Source organism: Rattus norvegicus, chromosome 1, assembly GCF_021556685.1.
Source record: "Rattus norvegicus strain SHRSP/BbbUtx chromosome 1, alternate assembly SHRSP_T2T, whole genome shotgun sequence".
In the NCBI taxonomy this organism is placed as follows: domain Eukaryota; kingdom Metazoa; phylum Chordata; class Mammalia; order Rodentia; family Muridae; genus Rattus; species Rattus norvegicus.
Window position 1 is genome coordinate 188,023,098 of NC_141534.1, and position 22,547 is coordinate 188,045,644.

Sequence of the window (22,547 nt, forward strand, 5' to 3'; positions counted from 1 at the left end):
AGGTAAGACCAACTTTTCTGCTCCAAGCAAACTGCCTGGTGGACTCAGGACACACAGAGGCAAAATTCCTCTGGGACCGGACACTTCCGGTTTCTAGCTAGAGCCCCAACCTCGCTGATCCCAGTCCACAGCTCACTGCTCCCAAACACCTTGGGAGAGAGTGCTCAACACCCGGACAGGTGTGCACGCCTGAGACTGCAGAGAAGGAGAGACCACCAATACTGCCCACCCGTGTCCACGTCCCTAGCCCAAGAGGAAACTGTATAGGGCCTCTGGGAACCAGAAAATACAGGAATTTGAGAGGCAGGCCCCTGAGCTCCAGACACCACCCAGATCTGAAGGGACCCAATCAACGGTTCTCTGCACCCAAATCCCGAGGGAGGGAGAGCTAAACCTTCAGAGAGGCAGACACAACTGGGAACCAGAAGAGACTACACTCTGCCCACATTTCTGTTTCCAGAGTAAAACACATAATGCCATCTGGGACTCCGGTGTTGGGGGGGCCCCGGGAAAAGGCAGGGCAGGCCATCCTGGTTGCAGCCCTCACCAAGAGCTCAACAGCAGCCCCCCACAAGCAGCTTGAGCCACAGCATCACACGTAAGACCAACTTTTCTGTTACAAGTGACCTGCCTAGTAAACTCAGGACACAGGCCCACAGAAACAGCTGAAGACCAGTAGACAGGAAAGACTACATGCCCAAAAGCAGAACACTCTGCCACCATAATTGGCTGAAAGAAAACAGGAAAACAGGTCTACAGCACTCCTGACACACAGGCCTATAGGACAGTCTAGCCACTGTCAGAAATAGCACAATGAGGTAAAACCAGAGACAACTTGATGGCGAGAGGCAAGCACAGGAACCCAAGCAACAGAAACCAAGACTATATGGCATCATCGAAGCCCAATTCTCCCACCAAACAAACACTGAATGTCCAAACACACCAGAAAAGCAAAATCTAGATTTAAAATCACATTTGATGCTGCTGCTGGAGGATTTCAAGAAAGACATGAAGAACGCTCTTAGAGAAATGCAAGAAAACATAAATAAGTAGAAGCCAATAGAGAGGAATTACAAAAATCCCTGAAAGAATTCCAGGAAAACACAATGAAATAGGTGAAGGAATTAAAAGTGGAAATAGAAGAAATAAAGAAAGCACAAAGGGAAACAACCCTGGGTATAGAAAACCAAAGGAAGAGACAAGGAGCCGCAGATACAAGCATTGCCAACAGAACACAAGAGATAGAAGAGAGAATCTCAGGAGCAGAAGATTCCATAGAACTCGACACAACTATCAAAGATAATGTAAAACGGAAAAAGCTACTGGTCCAAAACATACAGGAAATCCAGGACTCAATGATAAGATCAAACCTAAGAATAAAAGGTATAGAAGAGAGTGAAGACTCCCAGCTCAAAGGACCAGGAAATATCTTCAACAAAATCATACAAGAAAACTTCCCTAACCTAAAGAAAGAGATGCCCATAAACATACAAGAAGCCTACAGAACTCCAAATAGGTTGGACCAGAAAAGAAACACCTCCTGTCACATAATAGTCAAAACACCAAATGCACAAAACAAAGAATATTAAAAGCAGTAAGGGAAAAAGGTCAAGTAACATATAAGGGCAGACCAATCAGAATCACACCAGACTTCGCACGAGAGGCAGTGAAAGCCAGAAGGTCCTGGACAGATGTCATACAGACCCTAAGAGGACACAAATGCCAGCCCAGGTTTCTGTATTCAGCAAAGCTCTCAATTAACATAGATGGAAAAACCAAGGTATTCCATGACAAAACCAAATTTACACAATATCTTTCTACAAATCCAGCACTACAAAGGATAATAAATGGTAAAGCCCAACATAAGGAGGCAAACTACACCCTAGAAAAAACAAGAAACTAATCATCTTGCAAACAAAACAAAGAGAAGAAAAGCACACAAACATAATCTCACATCCAAATACGAATATAACAGGAAGCAATAATCACTATTCCTTAATATCTCTCAACGTCAATGGCCTCAACTCCCCAATAAAAAGACATAGATTAACAAACTGGATATGCAACGAGGACCCTGCATTCTGCTGCCCACAGGAAACACACCTCAGAGACAAAGACAGACACTACCTCAGAGTGAAAGGCTGGAAAACAACTTTCCAAGCAAATGGTCTGAAGAAGCAAGCTGGAGTAGCCATTCTAATATCAAATGAAATCGATTTTCAACCAAAAGTCACCAAAAAAGATAAGGAAGGACACTTCATATTCATCAAAGGAAAAATCCACCAAGATGAACTCTAAATCCTAAATAGCTGTGCTCCAAATACAAGGGCAACTACATATATAAAAGACCTTACTAAAGATCAAAACACACATTGAACCTCACACAAAAATAGTAGGAGATTTCAACACCCCACTCTCATCAATGGACAGGTCATGGAAATAGAAATTAAACAGAGACGTAGACAGACTAAGAGAAGTCATGAACCAAATGGACTTAACAGATATTCATAGAACATTCTATCCTAAAACAAAAGGATATACTTTCCTCTCACCACCTCACGGTACTTTCTCCAAAACCGACCGTATAATTGGTAATAAAATAGGCCTCAATAGATAGAGAAAGATAGAAATAATCCCATGCGTCCTATCAGAACACCATGGGCTAAAGCTGGTCTTCAACAAAAATAAGGGAAGTATGCCCATATATACATGGAAGTTGAACAATGCTCTATTCAATGATAACCTGGTCAAGGAAGAAATAAAGAAAGAAATTAAAGACTTCTTAGAATTTAATGAAAATGAAGGTACAACATACCCAAACTTATGGGACACAATGAAAGCTGTGCTAAGAGGAATGCTAATAGCTCTGAGTGCCTGCAGAAAGAAACAGGAGAGAGCATACATCAGCAACTTGACAGCACACCTAAAAGCTCTAGAACAAAAAGAAGCAAATACACCCAGGAGGAGTAGAAGGCAGGAAATAATCAAACTCAGAGCTGAAATCAACCAAGTAGAAACAAAAAGGACCATAGAAAGAATCAACAGAACCAAAAGTTGGTTCTTTGAGAAAATCAACAAGATAGATAAACCCTTAGCCAGACTAACGAGAGGACCCAGAGACTTTGTCCAAATTAACAAAATCAGAAATGAAAAGGGAGACATAACTACCGAATCAGAGGAAATTCAAAAAATCATCAGATCTTACTACAAAAGCGTATATTCAACAAAACTTGAAAATATGCAGGAAATGGACAATTTCTTAGACAAATACCAGGAACTGAAGTTAAATCAGGAATAGATAAACCAGTTAAACAACCCCATAACTCCTAAGGAAATAGAAGCAGTCATTAAAGGTCTCCCAACCAAAAAGAGCCCAGGTCCAGACGGGTTTAGTGCAGAATTCTATCAGACCTTCATAGAAGACCTCATACCAATATTATCCAAACTATTCCACAAAATTGAAACAGATGGAAACCGAATTCCTTCTATGAAGCCACAATTACTCTTATACCTAAACCACACAAAGACCCAACAAAGAAAGAGAACTTCAGACCAATTTCCCTTATGAATATCGACGTGAAAATACTCAATAAAATTCTGGCAAACCAAATCCAAGAGCACATGAAAACTATCATCCACCATGATCAAGTAGGCTGCATCCCAGGCACAGGGATGGTTTAATATACGGAAAACCATCAATGTAATCCATTATATAAACAAACTAAAGGGACAAAACCACATGGTCATCTCATTAGATGCTGAGAAAGCATTTGACAAAATTCAACACCCGTTCATAATAAAAGTCCTGGAAAGAATAGGAATTCAAGACCCGTACCTAAACATAGTTAAAGCCATATACAGCAAACCAGTAGCTAACTTTAAACTAAATGGAGAGAAACTTGAAGCAATCCCACTAAAATCAGGGACTAGACAATGCTGCCCACTCTATCCCTACTTATTCAATATAGTTCTTGAAGTTCTAGCCAGAGCAATCAGACAACAAAAGGAGATCAAGGGGACACAGATTGGAAAAGAAGAAGTCAAAATATCACTATTTGCAGATGATATGATAGTATATTTAAGTGATTCCAAAAGTTCCACCAGAGAACTACTAAAGCTGATAAACAACTTCAGCAAAGTGGCTGGGTATAAAATTAACTCAAATAAATCAGTAGCCTTCCTCTACACAAAAGAGAAACAGGCTGAGAAAGAAATTGGGGAAATGACACCCTTCATAATACTCCCAAATAATATAAAATACCTTGGTGTGACTTTAACCAATCAAGTGAAAGATCTGTATGATAAGAACTACAAGCCTCTGAAGAAAGAAATTGAAGAAGTCCTCAGAAGATGGAAAGATCTCCCATGCTCATGGATTGGCAGGATTAACATAGTAAAAATGGCCATTTTACCAAAAGCGATCTACAGATTCAATGCAATCCCCATCAAAATACCAATCCAGGGGTTGGGGATTTGGCTCAGTGGTAGAGCGCTTGCCTAGCAAGCACAAGGCCCTGGGTTCGGTCCCCAGCTCTGAAAAAAAAAAAAATACCAATCCAATTCTTCAGAGAGTTAGAACAATTTGCAAATTCATCTGGAATAACAAAAAACCCAGGATGGCTAAAACTATCCTCAACAATAAAAGGACTTCAGGGGGAATCACTATCCCTGAACTCAAGCAGTATTACAATAGTGATAAAAATGCATGGTATTCGTACAGAGACAGACAGATAGACCAGTGGAATAGAATTGAAGACCCAGAAATGAACCCACACACCTATGGTCACTTGATTTTTGACTAAGGGGTCAAAACCATCCAATGGAAAAAAGATAGCATTTTCAGCAAATGGTGCTGGTTCAACTGGAGGTTAGCATGTAGAAGAATGCAAATCGATCCATGCTTATCACCCTGTACAAAGCTTAAGTCCAAGTGGATCAAGGACCTCCACATCAAACCAGATACACTCAAACTAATAGAAGAAAAAGTGGGGAAGCATCTCGAACACATGGGCACTGGAGAAAATTTCCTGAACAAAACACCAATGGCTTATGCTCTAAGATCAAGAATAGACAAATGGGATCTCATAAAACTGCAAAGCTTCTGTAAGGCAAAGGACACTGTTGTTAGGACAAAACGGCAACCAACAGATTGGGAAAAGATCTTTACCAATCCTACAACAGATAGAGGGCTTATATCCAAAATATACAAAGAACTCAAGAAGTTAGACCGCAGGGAGACAAATAACCCTATTAAAAAATGGGGTTCAGAGCTAAACAAAGAATTCACAGATGAGGAATGCTGAATGGCTGAGAAACACCTAAAGAAATGTTCAACATCTTCAGTCATAAGGGAAATGCAAATCAAAACAACCCTGAGATTTCACCTCACACCAGTCAGAATGGCTAAGATTGAAACTAAGATGACAGCAAATGCTGGCGAGGATGTGGAGAAAGAGGAACACTCCTCCATTGTTGGGGGATTGCAGACTGGTACAACCATTCTGGAAATCAGTCTGGAGGTTCCTCAGAAAATTGGACATTGAACTTACCTGAGGACCCAGCTATACCTCTCTTGGACATATACCCAAAAGATGCCCCAACAACTATAACAAAGACACGTGCTCCACTATGTTCATAGCAGCCTTATTTATAATAACCAGAAGCTGGAAAGAACCCAGATGCCCTTCAACGGAGGAATAAATACAGAAAATGTGGTACATCTACACAATGGAATATTACTCAGCTATCAAAAACAAAGACTTTACAAAAACCATAAACAAATGGATGGAACTGAAAAATATCATCCCGAGTGAAGTAACCCAATCACAGAAAAACACACATGATATGCACTCATTGATAAGTGGCTATTAGCCCAAATGCTTCAATTACCATAAAGGCACAGAACACATGAAACTCAAGATGGATGGCCAAAATACGAATGCTTCACTCCTTCTTTAAAAGGGGAACAAGAATACCCTTGGCAGGGAATAGGGAGGCAAAGTTTAGAACAGAGGCAGAAGGAACACCCATTCAAAGCCTGTCCCACATGTGGCCCATACATATACAGCCACCCAATTAGATAAGATGAAGCAAAGAAGTACAGGCTGACAGGAACCGGATGTAGATCTCCCCTGAGAGACATAGCCAGAATACAGCAAATACATAGGCGAATGCCAGCAGCAAACCACTGAACTGAGAACGGGACCCCCGATGAAGCAATCTTAGAAAGACTAAAAGAGCTTGAAGGGGCTTGAGACCCCATATGAACAACGATGCCAACCAACCAGAGCTTCCAGGGACTAAGCCACTACCCAAAGACTACATGGACTGACCCTGGACTCTAACCTCATAAGTAGCAAGGAATGGCCCAGTAAGAGCACTAGTGGAAGGGGAAGCCCTTGGTCCTGCCAAGACTGAACCCCGAGTGAATGTAATTGTTGGGGGGAGGGCGGTAATGGGGGGAGGATGGGGAGGGGAACACCCATATATAGGGGGAGGGGGAGGAGTTAGGGGGATGTTTGCCCGGAAACCGGGAAAGGGAATAACATTCGAAATGTAAATAAGAAATACTCAAGTTAATAAAAAAAAAAGTAGTACGTTACATGCAGTAACATGCATGCACGTTGAAAACACTTTTCTAAGAAAAAGCAAACAACTCCTTATTACATAATTCCTTTTATATGTAATATTCAGAGCAGGTAAGGCTTGGAAGAGAGAAATTAATAAATACTATCAATGTGCACAGAAAAAAAAAAAAAAAAGAAGCGAGGCAAGCAAGAGTTCTTACCAACCTGGAGTAAATCCCTGAACCATTACAAAGTTCTCCACAATTTATCCTGAGTCTACAGTTCCTCTAATGCCAACTTCACTTCCCAACCGTGTTGTCAAACAGGGATTGAACAAGGATTAAAAGATGTTTTAGGATATTAGGAGATGGCTCAGCAGATAAGAGCACTGACTCTTCTTTCATTGGGTGCAGGTTCAATTCCCAGCACCCACATGACAGCTCATTACTGTCTGTATCTCCAGTTCCAGGGGATCTGGCACCCTCACGAAGACATACATGCAGTCAAAACACCAATTCACATAAAATAAAAATAAATAAATCATTAAAAAATATAAAAGTTACGTATGTAGGTGCCCTTGTATTTGGGGCATAGATATTTAGGATTGAGAGTACATCTTGGTGGATTTTTCCTTTGATGAATATGAAGTGTCCTTCCTTATCTTTTTTGATGACTTTTAGTTGAAAATTGATTTTATTTGATATTAGAATGGCTACTCAGCTTGCTGCTTCAGACCATTTGCTTGGAAAGTTGTTTTCCAGCCTTTCACTCTGAGGTAGTGTCTGTCTTTGTCTCTGAGGTGTGTTTCCTGTGGGCAGCAGAATGCAGGGTCCTCGTTGCGTATCCAGTTTCTTAATCTATGTCTTTTTATTGGGGAGTTGAGGCCATTGATGTTGAGAGATATTAAGGAATAGTGATTATTGCTTCCTGTTATATTCATATTTGGATGTGAGGTTATGTTTGTGTGCTTTTCTTCTCTTTGTTTTGTTGCCAAGACGATTAGTTTCTTGCTTCTTCTAGGGTATAGCTTGCCTCCTTATGTTGGGCTTTACCATTTATTATCCTTTGTAGTGCTGGGTTTGTAGAAAGATATTGTGTAAATTTGGTTTTGTCATGGAATATCTTGGTTTCTCCATCTATGTTAATTGAGAGTTTTGCAGGATACAGTAACCTGGGCTCGCATTTGTGTTCTCTTAGGGTCTGTATGACATCTGTCCAGGATCTTCTGGCTTTCATAGTTTCTGGCGAAAAGTCTGGTGTGATTCTGATAGGTCTGCCTTTATATGTTACTTAACCTTTTTCCCTTACTGCTTTTAATATTCTTTATTTTGTGCGTTTGGTGTTTTGACTATTATGTGACGGGAGGAGTTTCTTTTCTGGTCCAATCTATTTGGAGTTCTGTAGGCTTCTTGTATGCTTATTGGTATCTCTTTCTTTAGGTTAGGGAAGTTTTCTTGTATGATTTTGTTGAAGATATTTCCTGGTCCTTTGAGCTGGGAGTCTTCACTCTCTTCTATACCTATTATCCTTAGGTTTGATCTTCTCATTGAGTCCTGGGTTTCCTGTATGTTTTGGACCAGTAGCTTTTTCCGTTTTACATTATCTTTGACAGTTGAGTCGATGATTTCTATGGAATCTTCTGCTCCTGAGATTCTCTCTTCTATCTCTTGTATTCTGTTGGTGAAGCTTGTATCTACGGCTCCTTGTCTCTTCTTTTGGTTTTCTATATCCAGGGTTGTTTCCATGTGTTCTTTCTTGATTGCTTCTATTTCCATTTTTAATTCCTTCAACTCTTTGACTGTGTTTTCCTGGAATTCTTTCAGGGATTTTTGGACTCCTCTGTATGGACTTCTACTTGTTTATTTATGTTTTCCTGGAATTCTTTCAGGGATTTTTGCGATTCCTCTCTGTAGGCTTCTACTTGTTTATTAATGTTTTCCTGTGTTTCCCTAAGTGTGTTCATGTCTTTCTTGAAGTCCTCCAGCATCATGATCAGATATGATTTTGAAACTAGATCTTGCTTTTCAGGTGTGTTTGGATATTCCATGTTTATTTTGGTGGGAGAATTGGGCTCTGATGATGCCATGTAGTCTTGGTTTCTGTTGCTTGGGTTCCTGCGCTTGCCTCTTGCCATCAGATTATCTCTAGTGTTACTTTGTTCTACTATTTCTGACAGTGGCTAGACTGTCCTATAAGCCTGTGTGTCAGGAGTGCTGTAGACCTGTTTTCCTGTTTTCTTTCAGCCAGTTATGGGGACAGAGTGTTCTGCTTTCGGGCATGTAGTTTTTCCTATCTACAGGTCTTCAGCTGTTCCTGTGGGCCTGTGTCCTGAGTTTACTAGGCAGGTCGCTTGGAGTAGGAAGGTTTGTCTTACCTGTGGTCCCAAGGCTCAAGTTTGCTCGTGGGGTGTTGCTTATGAGCTCTCCGTGAGGGCAGCAACAAGGAAGATCTGCCCAGCCCTTTCCGGGAGCTTCCGTGCACCAGGGTTCCAGATGTCATTAGGTGTTTTCCTCTGGAGTCAGAAATGTGGGCAGAGTGTAGTCTCTTCTGGCTTCCCAGGCGTGTCTGCCTCTCTGAAGGTTTAGCTCTCCCTCCCACGGGATTTGGGTGCAGAGAACTGTTTATCTGGTCGGTCCCTTCAGGTTCCGGCCCTGTCTCAGATGCAGGGGACCTGCTGCTGCTGTGCCCTTATCCAAGGGAACCCAGAGGCCGTATACAGTTTCCTCTTGGGCCAGGGATGTGGGCAGGGGTGGGCAGTGTTGGTGGTCTCTTCCGCTCTGCAGTCTCAGGAGTGCCCACCTGTCCAGGCGGTGAGGGCTCTCTCCCACAGGGTTTGGGAGCAGCGAGCTGCTGTAAGCAGCGAAGTGTAACAGCCAAAGGTCCAGCTGCTCTGTACGACTTCAAGGAAACTAAGTGTTTTTTGTTGTTGTTGTTGTTGTTGTTGTTGTTATTTTACAGGATGGCTTCACACCATTTTTACTGGCTGTCAGTGAAAACAAACTGAAGATAGCAAAATTCTTATTAATGAAGAATGCTAGTATACATGCAGCTGATAACCAGAAAAGGTATTATAATTTTTTAAACTTCAGTGGTGGTATACTGTGGTAACAAGTACTTAATTAGAAATATTGAATTAACTGGGTGATGGTAGCTTACACCTTAAGTACCAGCCCTCCGGAAGCAGAGACAGGCAGATCTGTTGCAGTAAAATTATAATAATGCTGTCTTTTAACCCGCGCTTGATCGGACACCATAGTGCCCCATGACATCTGTTTGATATTTTCATCCATCTCAGTCAGCAAAGCGTCTCACCCACTTTGCTCCATACCATATCGCACTGCTGATGGCTACTCTCTGAGCCTGGCAACAATCTCTCTACTCATCTAGTTTCCAAGGCAGGTTGCCACCATGCCAGACATACACATCCCAATTCCGTGGCGGCCCAGTGTCTCCAGCAATCACACATGTTCTTAAAATCAATTAAATCACCACATGAAAGAACATACAACACAATAACCTCTGATCTAATTGATAATATATAATTGCCCACCTAGACATACAAAACCCTGTACACATCCATCCCATAAGAATATTCATAACAACCTGTAAATGTGCAGAGAGGAATCTTAACATATGCCTCCATGTTCTCTCGACTGCTTCTCCCTCATTCCAGTCTTCTCCTCTCTAAAACTTTTCTCCCACCCATCCTTCTTTCTCTTCCAATAGCCGACCTCATTCTATCCTACATAGATCTATGAGTTTAAAGCTAGCCTGGTCTACAGAGTGAGTTCCAAGACAACCAGGGCTACACAGAGAAACCCTGTATCAAGAAAAGAAAAAGGAAGAGACTGGAGAGACAGAGAGAAAAGAAAAAAAGAAATATTGAATTAACAGGAAATAGAACAACTTAAAATGATTGAGATATAATGGAAACTCATCAAAACTGGGTAGAAAAGAAATTATTCAGAATGGGCAACACAAAGAGCTGTATATATTATAGCACATGGTTATCCCCTTATCTATAACTGATGTTTGTAAACTAGTTCTGCTGGACATTTAGCCTTAGAGCAGCTGAAGGGTTCTGTAAGTTTTATTCTACTTTGATAATACACAGATTCAGTTCATTTTTTGCCTCAATATTGAACTTCTTAAACGTTTTGTACCATTGTAACCTCTGCTTTTTATACACTTTGCTTCTGAAAATCTATAGTAAGCAGATACAGGAGTTAAGACTGATTTGTATTTGTACTGACTCCTTCAAGAACTGTAAAACTGCTCTTTGAAGAATACTCAGTCATATTAACCCGAAATGACTGTTAATTGTTAGTTCTAGATAGTGTTCATATTTCTTTTTCATTTTTAACATAGTAGGGTGTTTTTATTTGGAGTTGGCATTGGTATCAGGAAGAAAATAAGCTGTGTTTGAATACACCTTTAATGAAGATGAGGAGGTGGTACAAAGATGAAGGCAATTGGATTTAGAGTCACATAAAACTGGATTATATGATCCTGGCTTCCCCATTTGCCATGTATGAGACTTTAGGAACATTATTTACTACTAAACTTGCATCCTTCTGTGAAAAGCAGGCTCTCAATCTTAAAATTGTGGATAGAAGGTTCTATATGTAACGTTAGTTGTGGATAGAATGTTCTATATGTAACGTCAGTTGTGGATAGAATGTTCTATATGTAACATCAGTTGTGGATAGAATGTTCTATATGTAACGTCAGTTGTGGATAGAATGTTCTATATGTAACATCAGTTGTGGATAGAATGTTCTATATGTAATGTCAGTTGTGGATAGAATGTTCTATATGTAACATCAGTTGTGGATAGAATGTTCTATATGTAACGTCAGTTGTGGATAGAAGGTTCTATCTGTAACATCAGTTGTGGATAGAAGGTTCTATATGTAACGTCAGTTGAGAGCCTGTGAACCTCTCTCTGCAGCTGAAATCACTGTGACTATTACCATGGCAACCATTGCTAGGTGAACTGTTGTTCTTTTGAGACAGGGTCTCACTGTGTAGCCCAGGTGGACTAAGTTTATCTTGAGATCACAGTTGATCCTTCTACCTGAGCCTCCCTAGTGCACGGATGACAAGCGTGTACCACACCAGTTGTGGATAATGTGCTTTGAAAATAGCTTCTTCTCATCTTTCCATCATCTTCCTGGAAACTATAATATGTCTTAGCACGTTACACAGGAAGTGCAGAGAGGTTTTGCTTGGCATTTTGCTTTTGTTGTTTGTTTTCGAGACAGTCTTGCTGTGTATAGCAGGGTTGCCTGAAATCCCTTACCTAGTCCAAACTGGACTCAAACTCAGAATCCTCCAGCCTCAGTCACCTGAGAACTGTGATCCTAGACATGTGGCATCATAGCTGATGGGAATTCATTTAAATTTTAACCAACTCCTTGACACATGACCTTGGTGTGTAGTGAGTTGTCACAGTGGGGTTGGAGGCTTAGGACTTGTTTTCTTCTTAAAATTCTCAATATCTTGAGATGTTTGTCTGTTACCTGCCAATGGCCAATTCTACTCAGACACTAAACAGGCCAAATATAGCAAACTGGTCTTTAATTTTGTTGAAGTACTAAGGGTGGTGTTATCTCTCTTGCTTTTTCAGAACAGCCCTCATGCATGCTGTAAGTCATGACTCAACAAACCTAGTCAGATTTGTTCTTGAGCAAGGTGTAGACCTCTTTGTGAAAGATGCCTTTGGATTGACTGCAATCGATTACGCTGCTGATTTTAAATATAATTCGTAAGTGCTTACATTAAATGCTAGTTACTATTAAACTGAGTAAATAATTAATAGTCAGAACTTTATTTACACTCTAGCTGTCTTCAGACACACCAGAAGAGGGCATCAGATCCCATTACGGTTGCAGGTCACCATGTGGTTGCTGGGAATTGAACTCAGGACCTCTGAAAGAACAAACAGTGCTCTTAACCCCTGAGCCATCTCCCCAACCCTTCAAAATAATTATAATAGCAGATCTTACACATCAGAGAGAGCGTCTTACTTCAGTTCAGGTTGTTTTAAACAGCAGGGAGTTAGTCTGCATTCATCACCAGATACCAAGCAAAGGCAACCCTGGAGTTACCAGTGGGTGACAGATTCATAATCTTGGGCTTTTGGTGTTGGTTTTCTCTTCTTTCCTTTCTTTCTTCCTTTCTTTCTTCCTTCCTTTCTTTCTTTCTTTCTTCATTCCTTCCTTTCTTTCTTTCCCTTTTATGATGGTGGTGGTGGTGGTGGTGGTGGTGGTGGTGGTGGTGGTGGTGGTGGTGGTGGTGGTACTGGGGATTGAACCCAGAGTCCCATACATGTTTGCAGAGCTCTACCTCTGAGTTTTACCCCCAACCTCTGTCTTGGGACTTTTAAGATCTTTCTTCTTGGGAATCCCAGCACTGTTCATCCCAAGTATCTTCCCTATAGCACCGGATAGAAATAGTGCTGTGTGTCTCTAATGATCTATTTAAGTCTAAAAATGTCTAGTTTAGCATAAAGGTGCCTTTTCTACCTGAGTCCATCTTCCACCCCTGCCTGCTTAAATGTCCCCAAAAGCTAGTGATTTGCTCAAGTCAGATGGAGATAAGGGAAAAGGGGACTTTGTTTCTGTTGATTCTCTTGCTTCAGGGCTGCCATGAAAGCTGGCACTGAAGTCCAGGAGACAAGCCGCTGCCAGCTTGTTTCTGTTGATCCAGTCCTGGGCCTTCTGACAGTGCACACTTAGCTATAAAGGCTTGGGGGCTTACACTGTTGATGCTTTAAGGGATGTGCAACACTGTGAAATGGTTTTCACGTCAGTATTAAGATAGTAACTTTACTCATCATTTTTATAAAGCAATATGGAAATCCTTCTCGAATATAAAGCAAAGAGATATGAGGAGTCTGAAAGAGCCAACCTAGGTAAGAATTACTCCTGGTGTGACTACCCTAGATTGTGAAACTAAGAGAGTGTTTTGGTAACAGCAGGTTTAAAAAAAATGAATGCATAAAATGTTTTCTGTTGGATTTTATTTCACTATTGGCTGTCTAGAATTTACACATTTTTAAGAAATTGTTTTTAGAACATTCCCATCCTGAAAGAATATTATTTGAAGAAAGGTCCACTTAGTTATTCTGGAAACTAAAATTCTGTGTGTATATTTATAAGTCATAAAATAATTTATAAATCACCAAGTTGCATAGTTCCTCAGCAGATCCATTGTAGTAATTGCACTTATAAAAATAGATCTTTAACTTTAACTAGATTGTGATTACTAGATGACTATTATGAAATAATTGTCAGTGAAACGATAGGTATAATTAAAACAAAATATTTTTATTATCCACTATTTTCTTGCCTAAATATTCAATTTTAAATTTGCCTTCCTGATTCTCTTGTGACCCACTGATCTTTCAGGGGTGTGTTGTTTACTCTCCGTGAGCTACTATGGCCCCTCTAGTTTCCCTTGCTATTGACTTCAGGTTCATTCCATTATGATCTGAGAAGACATATAAATATTTTAATTTTTTTGTATTTATGAAACTTGCTTTATGGCCTCAAGTGAGATTTATTTCAAGGAAAGTTTCTTGAGGTGGTGTTTTTCATAGCGGTTGGATGGAATAGTTTGTGAGTGTCTTTTAAGTCCATTTGGTCTACGATACAAGTCAACATTGAGGCTGCTTTTCTTTCTCACTTTTGTCTAGACAACCTATTGATAATAATAAGGTATTGAAGTTGCCCATATGATGGGGTCATATTTATCTGTCTCTTTATGTTCAGTAATGGTTACTTTGTGTAATTGGATACACCAGTGTTTGATACATACTCATTTACTATCATCATATCTTTTTGGTGTGATATTACTTTTGTTAATACGTACAGATGGTTGTGAGCCACCACATGGTTGCTGGGAATTGAACCCAGGACCTCTGGGAGAGCAGTCAGTGCTCTTAACCGTTGAGCCATCTCTCCAGCCCGGAATGTAGTGATCTTTATCTGCCATGATTAGTTAAAGCATAAAATCTATTGGCCGAAACCAAGTATGCCTGCCTGTTCTCGGAGAGGTGTTCCATTTGCATAGAGCATGGTCTTCTATCCTTTCATCTCGTGTCTGTGTATCCAGCTCAGTTAAATGTGCTTGTTGGAGACAACAGTTAGATCTTGTATTTTAAATCAACCTTAGTCACCATTTTTTGATGGCCTACTTGAGACATTCGTAGTTATTACTGAGAAGTATTTGTTGATTCCTGTAAAATAAAATCTACTTAGTTTTCATCCCAGTGTCTACCCCACAGACTCTTAGGCTTGGTTTGTGGATTATATCCCAGATTTTTTATGTGATGTTCATACTCAGTTATCTTGTCTTTGTTGCGCCCAGAATAGACTATTTATTTATATGTAGAACAAAGAGTGTGTATGTATATACACACATGTATTCTGTGTATTTACTTGGTAGCCTTACCTTCAGTTTATGATATCTTTTATCATTTGAAGAGGCTAAAGCAGAAAATAGTAATAAGAACAATGATTTTGGGGTGCTAGGGATTGCACCCAGAGCCTCCCCCATGCTAGCCAAGTGCTCGCTCTGACCATTACACTTTCAGACCAGTTCTAGGTGCACAGCAAAGCTGAAGTGCAAGTTCATGCTTCTGGTTACTGTGCCTCCCACACACTCACAGTAGAACGTTTCTTACTCTTCTCTGCAGTAGTGCACTTACTACCGCTTGTTAGTCTACAGCACCACCCAGCATCATCTAATGACCCTGTGCTATGGATCACCCTTGAATTCATTCATCCTAAGGATGTAGGCAAATGTATACATTTACCAGTCAGGCACCACATGCAGAGTACTTTCACTAATCTTAAAGTTCCATGTATTCCAGTCCAGCTCTCTATTTCTGTTTCAATTTGTTACCAATATTAGTTTTACATGGTGATAGGTTTTATAAAGACATCTTTATATATCATGTGCTCTGACTATATGTATCTCCACCCTTCCCATCCACCCACTATTCCTATTCATTTGCCTCCTAGACTCACTTCCACATTCTTGTCTTATGTGTATATGATCTTATGTGGCTATATAAAACCTAAGAGCCATAGATGAAAGAAAATGCAATATTTGTCTTTCTGAGTCTTACACTTATATGATGAGTTCCACCCACAGCCATTTTCCTCCCACTGATATAATTCCATCATTTGTAGCTGAATCAAATTCCTCTGATGTGTATACACCACATTTCTTTATTCTGATCCTATAGTTTGGCTCCTGGGACCACACAAGTATCTCTGTGGTGTGTTGGTTTGGAGCCCTTTTATGTCCACCAGGAGCAGAGGTTTGCTTCTTTATCCAGAGCGATGCTATGGTCCATAATAAATATCTCATGCCCATTTCGGTGCTTAAGTCTTTGATTTCAGTGCTCAGGAGGTAAAGCAAAAAGATCTCTGTGAGTTCCAGGCCCAGCCAGGGCTACAAGTGAGTTCCTGCCTTAAAAGCAAAAAGAAGGAAGGAGGAAGGAAGGAAGGAAGGAAGGAAGGAAGGAAGGAAGGAAGCAAAGGAAAAAGAAAGAAAGAAACAAGCAAACAAAGAAACAAAGAAAGGAAGGGAGAAGAAAGCAAGCAGAGGAGAAAGAGAGAGAGAGAGAGAGGAAGAAAGAAAGAAAGAAAGAAAGAAAGAAAGAAAGAAAGAAAGAAAGAAAGAGAGAAAGAAAGAAAAAAGGAAGGAAGGAAGAAAGGAAAAAAGAAAGAGAGAAAGAAAAGGAAGGAAGGAAAAGAAAAGACAAAAGGCAAACAATTTGCCTCTGCCTTAGCTAGTTTTCATTGCTGTGAAGAGATACTATGATGGCAGCCACTCTTATAAAGAACAAGACTGTCCCCATGTCCTTAGTTTATAAAGGCCACTCTAGTTGGACAATGTTGGTTTTTGAGAGGGATTCTGTTAACTAATTCTGTTGTCAGTGTAGTGAGGGGATCATGGTCATCACACATCACAGTTTACTTCTACAGACTGAAGCTTCACAAACTTCGCCTTTCTTCCTTGCATTTGATAAATATGAAAGAGGAAGCAAGAGTTCTTCGTGCATCTATGCTATGTAAGCAGTAGTAACGTTCATTTTAGAGTACCTACAGGTTCCATCTCAAAGGAATACTTCTAATACAATAGCGTCTTACACGTCTAATGCTCCCATTGCCCTCTTGAAGATTGTAAGTCCATTCTACTTTTGTTTTTAATAGTGGAGAAAAGCTCTGAGGAGGATTCTTCCAGAAGGTACAGTTTTTTGGTTTTTACATTCTTAAAGACTTGAGAACTGCTTAGAGAACAGAAAAGAAAATCTTTTTTTTTTAATTCTTTACTATGACACAGACACACTGTTGGATGTTTAATATTGTTCTGATTGTTACCACAGAGCTCTAAAAAGGGTCCATGTGGTTGTGATTTATTTTATACCTGGTAGGTAATTGTCATGCATAAAGGTTGCGTAATTGGCTTGTGACCTCGAAACGGACCTGTAGGTGGTCAGGATTTCTCCCCTGTGATTTCTCTTGCCCCAGCAGGGGTTGTATAGGATCGGGCCAGAGATACATGTTCATATCAGCTCAGTTCAAACTATAAAATTCAGTCTTAAAGTGGCTGGCTTGGAATTTTCCTGAGCATCCCTAGTCAAAGGGCACCCCAGTTTTTAAGGCCCTGTTTTTTGTTGGCTTGACTTCTGGAATGTCAGTGTTGTGTGACTCAGACTAAATACAAAAGTCAAAATGAAACCACAATAGAAATAGTCAAGCGGGCTGGGGATTTAGCTCAGTGGTAGAGCGCTTACCTAGGAAGTGCAAGGCCCTGGGTTCGGTTCCCAGCTCCGAGAAAAAGAACCAAAAAAAAAAAAAGAAAGAAAGAAATAGTCAAGCTAAAGGAGGCAGGAGCTGTCTAGATTCTTCTGCATGGCTTACAGCTAGCTTTTTCTTATGAATAGCTAACATGTTCTCTTTGAGTGCATTATGCGTATGTTATGTGTGTGTGTCTGTCTGTCTGTGTGCATACGTTTTGATGAAAGCATTCACAGCACACATGTGGAAGTGAGAGAACAACTGTGGGTGTCAGTCTTCACTGTGAGCATTATGCCTATGCTTCTCCTCCTGCCTTGTTTGAAACAGGATCTCGCAGCTTCTGGAGGTTTTCCTGTCTCCTCCCTCACACAGCTTCTGGAGGTTGTCCTGTCTCCTCCTTCACACAGCTTCTAGAGGTTGTCCTGTCTCCTCCCTCACACCATAGGAGTGCTGGAATTGCAGACAGAGCCCACTGCATCTAGTTTTTTGTAGGTTCTGGACATCCAAACTCAGGTCCTCATGCTTGCCTGACAAACACATTCATTACCCATGGCCCATGAATGGTTCTGCTATCTCACATTCTCTGACTCAGTGCTTGCTGTGTCCTCGACTTCCTTTTCTCTTATGTTCTCTGGGAATCTCCCTCGTCAGTGAGCATTTGACGCCTCACTCACCCTCAGCTCTTCCCAGCCCCCATGCCTCTCTCAAATTCATGTGCTCTTCTTCTTCTTCTTTAAATATATGAGTCCAGTCAGTGTTGTCCATGTGCACGCAGCAAGGGTCTGACCACAGGAGAATAGGCTTCCTGTCAGTGGCCAGATCTTTGAAGAAAACTGCCCCTCTGGCCCTCAGCTAGGAATGGAGCTCCCTTAGCCCTTCCCACAGCCATGCCACAGCGTTGTCTGCTCTGCTTTATACAAGTTTCAGCAAGAATTTAATGTAGTCTTCCCGTTAATTATAATTTCTGACTATGTAAATAATATAAACAATTGACTGCGTGTGGTGGCACACACTTTTAATCTCAGTCCTTGGGAGGCAGAGACAGGTGAGCTCTGTGAGTTTGAGGCAAACTGATCTATACAGTGAGTTTCAGGTCAGCCAGGGCTACATAGCAAGACCATCTCAATAATAATATTAATATAAACAACTATATTTTTGATATAGTAGGTAAAAACCCTCACATATGCCAAGCAACACTCTACATTTAAGCTCACCCTTGATCCACACAGAATTTTCTTTTCTTTCTTAATGTTTGATAATGTCAAGCATGAATACACTGTATTAGGTCATTTCTAATCCTTTCTCTCCCAGTTCCAACTCCACTCACACATGGCCTACCACACCATTTTGAACTCATTATCTCCTCTCTCTCTGTCTCTGTCTCTGTCTCTGTCTCTCTCTCTCTCTCTCTCTCTCACACACACACACACACACACACTCAAAACAAGATTCTGAATATGAGCAAAATTGTATGGACAAAAGATATTTAAATGTAGAGAATCGTCCCTTTGTTAGTGGCAGGGGACCCAGCACTTAAACTTCCTGGATGCTGGTCATGAAACACCAAGCCTTGCTAAAAGCTAAATTTCTCATTTAGGAAGAAATGTTCTTGTGGTCTATAGAGGTGGTTGTAACAGAAGACTACTTTTTTTTTTCAAGTTTAAAATGCTGGCTAGCATAGAATCACAGAAATAAGCTCATACACAACCAAATTGAGTATTTTTTAAACTGGAAACAAATGTGCAAATCCATAACTAAAAAGCTGAAGCTATCCTCCCTCCCTTTTAAATGCAGACATCAAGTGTGGTTTACATGGCTTACTATTTACAGTTTAGAGACACACTAAAAGTATCCATCTCCCTAATGCATAAGCTTCTCCTGAGTCAAATCTTCAAGTCCAAGACTTAGCATGTTGCTCTGATCTGTTCCTAAATCTTCTAAATGGCCCAGGTGTGGTAAGCTCCAAGTAAATGTGTTGACATTGATCTTCCCCTGACCCTTCCCTGTCTCTTTATTAATCCATCCCGCCATCCACTTTCCCCATCCTAGGAAAGGACAATGGTGGTGGGGCATAGAATTCAAACACTGAAGCAGGAGAAAGTTTGATTCCATCGGCCCTAATACCACCAATCCGGGCACTCACCAGTGTCTTTGTGTTCTCCACGTTTTCATGCCTGACTCACGGGGTTCGTGAACATAACAAACACCACCCCAAACGAGGCTCAGTCAACATCTTGGAAAGGGAAAAGAGAGTCTGTAAGAGCCAGAGGGTTGGGAGGGAGCACTGTAGAAGGTTGTCCTCAGGACATGATGTGGCTGTTACCACATGGACCCACACACCCGTGGTTACCTGCCCAACAGCTACCCAAGATCAAACCAATTAAAAGCTCCAGCAAGGAAGGAGGGGGACTCCTAAGACCCCCACCCCTAGCAGATGAGATATTATCGATTTATGACCACTGGGGAGAAGGAGTCAACCATTGGTCGTAGATTCCCAACGCCCTAGTGACGACCCTGTATTCATGCTCTATGGGCAGCACTAACTGGATCTGAAGATTAAAAATAAATATATAAGAAGGTCATGAACTTGGGAAGATGATGTGATAAGGACATCCTGGGAGGAGTTGGGGGTGGATATCATCAAGATGCATTGTATACATGTATAAAATTGTTAAACAGTCTGTTAAATATATAAAGTAAATATCCATTTCTACCATGTCTCCTCACACAATGTTCATATATGTTACACAGCTGGAAGGGTGGCTTTCTACCTACTTATGCACAGAGCTCCATTGTAAAAAAGAAAAAAAAGGTGGAAATTCATATTCTAGCACACACACAAAAAGACCTTTTGTGGTTCTCCAGGATTCTGTCTGAGCTATCCATGCTATCCCCCAGCAACTATGTTATAGTTTAAGCACGCGACTTTCATGGCCCTTGCTTTCATTTTTCCTTGCCTTCGTGCCATATCTTGTGTTCACTCTGCCAGGTTTAGAAAACAGCCCTCACACCTGCCTTTACCTTCTCTGACCTTGGCAAAACACCCTGCATTTACAGCATTTCCTAGGCTTCAAGCTTATAACTGACTCTTCTGTGAATCCCTAGCAATACACCATTTCCATTGTGAACTCAGTTGATTATGCATTTTCTGTTCTCATTTGGTGGTTTCTGGCTTGATGTAGAACCGTTGCCTGTTGTTTGATGACACAGTAAACACCGTAATCTCGGTAACTGCTTATTGGTGAGGACATGAGTTAATGCCTTTTCTGAAGGTTTTGTTGTTTGTTTTGATTTAATAGGAAGGACCAACAGAGTCAGGAACTAGAAAACATGGAAAAGGTAATGTTTCAGAAAAAAAAGTAATCACAATTTGCCTTATTTTGGTAGAGGACATTAAATCATTAAAAAAAGATGCTGGTGAATGTCTATGGAAATCTCCTAAGCTACACTGAAAGCAAAGACAAAGGAGGAGTTACAGTTGTAATTTCAGGAATTAAGCTAAGGTGGGAGGAGCAAGAGTTCAAGGACAGCCCGGAGCACATTTTAGGGGCCAACCTCAAAAAGACAGAGAGAAAGGAGGAAAGAAGGAAGGGAGCGGGGGAGGAAAGGAAGGAATTGATACATGTAAATTATATAGATGCAAATGTGATATTCATTCCTTTTTAATATGTTTATCCTTTTACTCCTTTGTGATTTTCATTGCTCCTTGAAATTTGACTTCTCACTACAGAACCTATCTCTTCTTGTTTTTCTGGTCTCCTCTGCAAATTACATATGGGTAATTTCCAAACTGCCCCAAAACCCTTGTGGAATGATCTGTTCGCTGCCTACTCGCATCCTCTGTTTTCCCAGATAATTATGACAAGTTTAGGCAATTCAAAGTTTGTTTGTGTTTTGTTGTTGTTGTGTTGTTGTGTTTTTGTTTTTTGTTTTTGTTTTTTTTAGTTTGGGGACTCTGACTCAGAGTACTTTCTGCTCTTTCAGAAATGTACTGTTCCCAGAATGTACATAGAGTCTCACAACCATTCCAGTTCCAGGGGACCTGGTACCCTTCCATGGACATCAGGCACGCACACAGTTGACTTACATGCAGTCAAAACACACATATAAAATTTTAAAAAATATTTTTTCTCAGATATTTTATGAATTTACATTTCAAATGCTACCCCCTTCCCTCCTCTCCCATACTCCCTCCCCCTCCCCCTGCTATTTCAATATTTCAAAAAATAAATTCAACTAAATAAACAAAACTGTCCACTTGCCAAATACTCTTATTTATTTTATAATTTCTAGTTTCCTTATGGGATGGTTCTAAGTCACATGCTCTCATCACACATGTGCGTTTGTCAGCAGAGCCAGATAGAGGAGTTGACCAAGGAGGCTCAACGGCAAAGGAGATGACCAACTTCAGATCCATATATGTTAGCTCCTAGTTACATTTCTCATTACCTCTATGCCCCTCATGTAATAATGTAGCATGGGACAAATGAAATCACCTTTTGAATAAACTTTTATAATCTGCATTCAACATTTACTTTTAATCACCCTGGCTATAAAACTTAAACTAGCTTTAGTCACTTATAACTGATGTCATTGGAATTGTAAAAAGGTTTCCTCTGAATATTTCTTGTTGTTCTATCTGTGTAATTAGCTCATGTAATGAAGAGAATGAGATAAAATCTGAGCCCTGTTAATCCATGGTTGAAGCTCAGGGACGTTATACGCAATCACTCCTGTTAGATCTCGTCAGAAGACAAGACTCTAATACTTGTGCTTGTAGTTTTGTGTTACCAGACCCTAGTGCCCAGGTTACAGAATCAATTCCTTACTGTGGATTCTGACTGTCTTTGGGCTCTGTCTAATTTAAGTAAACACATTATGTATTAGCTCACTAAATACAGTGTGATATTAATTTGACATTTATATTTACCTGTCCATCTTATGGCATTTCTTTACATGTTGGTTTTAGAAGACATCAGGTGAATGATAAATACTTTTTTAATCTTTTTTTTCCCATTTTTATTAAATTGGTTATTTTATGTACATTTCAAATGTTATTCCCTTTCCCAGTTTCCTGTTCATCAGCCCCTTAACCTCTCCCCCTCCCCTTCTATAAGGGTGTTCCCCACCCCATCCACCCCCCTTACTGTCCCACCCAACAATC

General features: G+C 40.5%; 1 protein-coding gene across 4 annotated transcripts in view; it reads left to right on the top strand.

Annotated features, from left to right (window-relative positions):
• Nucleotides 1–22,547, top strand: part of Ankrd62l (ankyrin repeat domain 62 like) — an 88,397-nt gene that overhangs the window by 6,498 nt on the left and 59,352 nt on the right. For all 4 annotated transcript variants that reach the window (XM_087607627.1, XM_087607633.1, XM_087607630.1 and 1 more), the window contains exons 4-8: nt 9,525–9,631; nt 12,196–12,333; nt 13,418–13,482; nt 16,796–16,829; nt 20,683–20,722. In XM_087607627.1, coding sequence (XP_087463753.1) covers nt 9,525–9,631; nt 12,196–12,333; nt 13,418–13,482; nt 16,796–16,829; nt 20,683–20,722 — 384 coding nt within the window. The remainder of the gene's footprint in view (nt 1–9,524; nt 9,632–12,195; nt 12,334–13,417; nt 13,483–16,795; nt 16,830–20,682; nt 20,723–22,547) is intronic.